General features: G+C 34.2%; 1 protein-coding gene across 1 annotated transcript; it reads right to left on the bottom strand.

Moving 5' to 3' along the window:
• Positions 1-723: 723 nt before the first annotated feature.
• Positions 724-1,854, bottom strand: LOC139896735 (putative F-box protein At1g47790). The gene has a single exon (XM_071879378.1). It carries the CDS (start codon positions 1,852-1,854, stop codon positions 724-726), a length of 1,131 nt encoding a protein of 376 aa, XP_071735479.1.
• Between the last annotated feature and the right edge of the window lie 1,537 nt (positions 1,855-3,391).

Here is a 3,391-nt window from a genome sequence, read left to right as displayed (position 1 = left end):
TAAGGGTCATAATTGCCACACTCAATCCTCCACCAATCCAAAACCGAGTTCATAACTCAATTTCTGAAAGCATTTATTATGTAGTTATATATATCCACCTATACAATTTTTATCTTATTTCCAAAAATCTACAGTATATTACTAATGCTATATTTATGTGAGCATCTTAAGCATCTATGTGAGGGCTGACAGAGACCTTCAAAGTCAATGCCTCATAAGATGTACACAAATATAGATTTCATCTGTAAATCTGCAGTAATTTGTTTTAGTTTCTGGTTGGTTTTGAGATATTACATTAATCTAGAAGGATTTAGGCATCATATGATTCATATCAACGTTTTTTTAACTTTGGACTAGGGGACTTGAAACAATGAAACTACATAACAGATGGCAGATCAACTTGTATTGCTATAAGGGAATAACATATTTGCTGTCATGTCATGATAACAAAAATAAAATTCACCCGACTTTGAACAAGTTTGTGCATAAAATACGAGATGCATCATCAAAATCCATACATGTTGACCTCAGAGTGGTGACACATGCATCAATTGATATGTAATTTATCTACATTTTCATTAACTTCAACTAATCTGAACAATAGTTGCACTAAATTCTCCATACCTTGATCGCCTTCTCCAAAAGGTGTATATTCTTAGCTCCACACTTTATAATGTAAACATCATTTTTCTGCTCAATTTTTGTCAAAATAAAACAACAATCTCACTGATTAAGTAGAAGTGGTGTTTCCACATAGGAACTACCAAAGAATGTAAATCCCTTCCCACAAATTCCAATATAATTCACGTTTTCCGAGTGAGGATCATAAACAACAAGTGCACCTCGTTCTTCAAAACCATATATCATTTGAACTATAGGTTCACCGCTATTCCTAAATCCAATTACATTTCCGATCCATGCATTTGGTGTGTTAATATTGTACAACTTTGTAAACGATTTTGAAACACCGTGTTCCATCATCCATACACCATAAACTTCCCTCCCATTATCGAACTCAAGCACAACAAGAGACTCCTTAAGGGTAGACGAATACAAATCTATGCTACGGTCATATGTTAAACTATTGGGTAGGTAAACTTCATTAAATTCTTCACTTGTAACATCAAAGGACATAATCAAATTACACCATGTAAGGTCAATGTTTCTAATCCTCTTATAAGCAAGCCAATATATAAACCCATCAATAACTTCAAGAGACTGTGACAATACAATTGCTTTACGAGGCACATTGATTAATGGACTCCTCCAAATCCCAGAACTTAACGTAAATACCTCAACTTGCCAAGGGATGCACGGTATAGAGTAGTCGATTTCCAATGGATTACGATTATTTGAAATCTTGACAAGCTTAGGGTCATTAGTGCGAGGACAAACCCCAAAACCAACAAAAGTTTGATAAGGCCAATCTAAAACATTAGGCACAACAATATCAATAGATTTTCTGATTGCAGGGTTCCAAAGAACGGCTGTCTTCGTTTCAAAATCGCTTGGTTTTTCCATGTAGCTGAAGAAGCAAAACAAACCTTGAGAGCAACCAACTAATCTTGGTTCATAAAGTTTCTTAATGGTCGCAGGAACACTCAATGAATGCTTCTGCCAAGGAAAAGTATCGTCATCATCAACAAGAGAAATATGTTTCTCCTCATCCGAGTCAACATAGCCTATGAGTATTCGTTGGGGTTGAGTGTGGAGGACGTTGTAATCAGTGATAAACTCGGAGCTATCAATAAAAAACTTCCATGATTTTGAAACGGATCTGCATTGAACTATTGATATGATGGGAAGCATTTTGATGATATGAGATTGGATTTCAAAAGGTATGTAGTCTGTCATTTTGATGTAGGAGATTGCTTACTTTTTACAGATAGGTAATCAGCTGTGAAGATTCACAATGAATAAGACTGTACCTTTACCACCAACACGATATAATAATTCAGATAAAAAAAAATCATGGAAAAGCTTAAAAACATATAAATATAATCAATATTTACTGGAAAAGGAGAACTCAGCAATAACTTACTATAAGTAGTTTTAAAATGTTTTTCCTTTCTAAAAACACAAGTAATTTTCTGCAATCAAATACACCTTTAGCTTTATGAATTATATAATCTATAAAATTACAAGCCACAATAATCTCCTAAATTGGAGCTTAAGTAATAGATTTATGGTCTCATAAAAGAGCTTATGAGCTTATCCAAACACATAAGTTAGCTAATTTGCTTAAGCCTAAAATCTAAGTTAATCCGAACACCGTATAATATTGATCGAAACCTAGAGCTAAACAATAAAGGTTAAATTATCCATTCTCAAGGATTTCTATCAAGAGAAATACAAACGAACATTTCATATTACATTCAAAAAAATCAATTTATTGAAGTGAAAACACAAAACTTAAGCGTAGTACGTACAGTAGATGGGAAAGAGACTGGTAGTTGTGATCGATGGTCGGAGATGATCAGAGAGAGGAGATGAACGTACGGCTGTTGTGAAATTTTTGTTTGATAATTTGGGGAATTTTTGCCTTTGTGTGAAACGGTGAAGTTTGTCGTTTTCATTGATGTTACCAGGTATGTTACGGTGTTAGTTAGATTTTATTTTATTATTTTTAAATAAAGAAAATTAATCACAACTCTAGTTAAAAAAAAGTTGTTTTCTTTACATTTAATTTATTTAGAGTAAATTATATCATTGGTCTCTTATAATATAATATAACATAATATAATATAATATATATACTAGTTAAGGACTCGCGAATTCGTGGTATTCTTAAAAAAAAATTGTTATAGTAAAGTAGAATCGGGCTAATTTATTGAGTATTCGGATCAAACGTGTAAGTTGGCAGGGACACGCTAACCCTGTGTGCCGTAGCACCCACCAATCCCATCCCGAAAGAGACCTGTGTCGGCAAAGTACATCCTCCCAGGTACCACAGTGACGGCAAGGCGATTTTTACCCCAGCTAGCTAGACCCCCGAAACACTTCACAAATTTCCCCCCGGAGGGAGAAATAATTCCATGCGGGGCGCCCAGACTGAGAATCGAACTTGCGCCTTTCTTCGGATCAAAGCTTCCCCCACTGTGGGCCCAGGGATCAAAGGCATCGGGTACCACTGAGCTATAAGCTCGTTGGTAATTTATTGAGTATTCAATTTATTGAGTATTGAATATTGATTATTACGCATTACGGAGTATTTGATAATTGATATGTTGAACTTGAAATAAGTTAAAATAGTGTAAGGACATCCAAATTTAACAGTATTGAAACATTATATTGTGGAGTAATAGTCGAGAATTGGATGGATCTTGATAGAAATCTGATGTAATGGAGTAACACATTTTAAAATTATATGTATATTTTATTTAGTTACATA

Source organism: Rutidosis leptorrhynchoides, chromosome 1, assembly GCF_046630445.1.
Source record: "Rutidosis leptorrhynchoides isolate AG116_Rl617_1_P2 chromosome 1, CSIRO_AGI_Rlap_v1, whole genome shotgun sequence".
Lineage (NCBI taxonomy): Eukaryota > Viridiplantae > Streptophyta > Magnoliopsida > Asterales > Asteraceae > Rutidosis > Rutidosis leptorrhynchoides.
Note: the sequence above shows the minus strand (reverse complement) of the source record. Positions and strands in the feature narration are given on the sequence as shown.

Excerpts from the sequence above, each read along its gene's own strand:
- LOC139896735 (XM_071879378.1), bottom strand. The coding sequence starts at position 1,854 with ATGACAGACTACATACCTTTTGAAATCCAATCTCATATCATCAAAATG.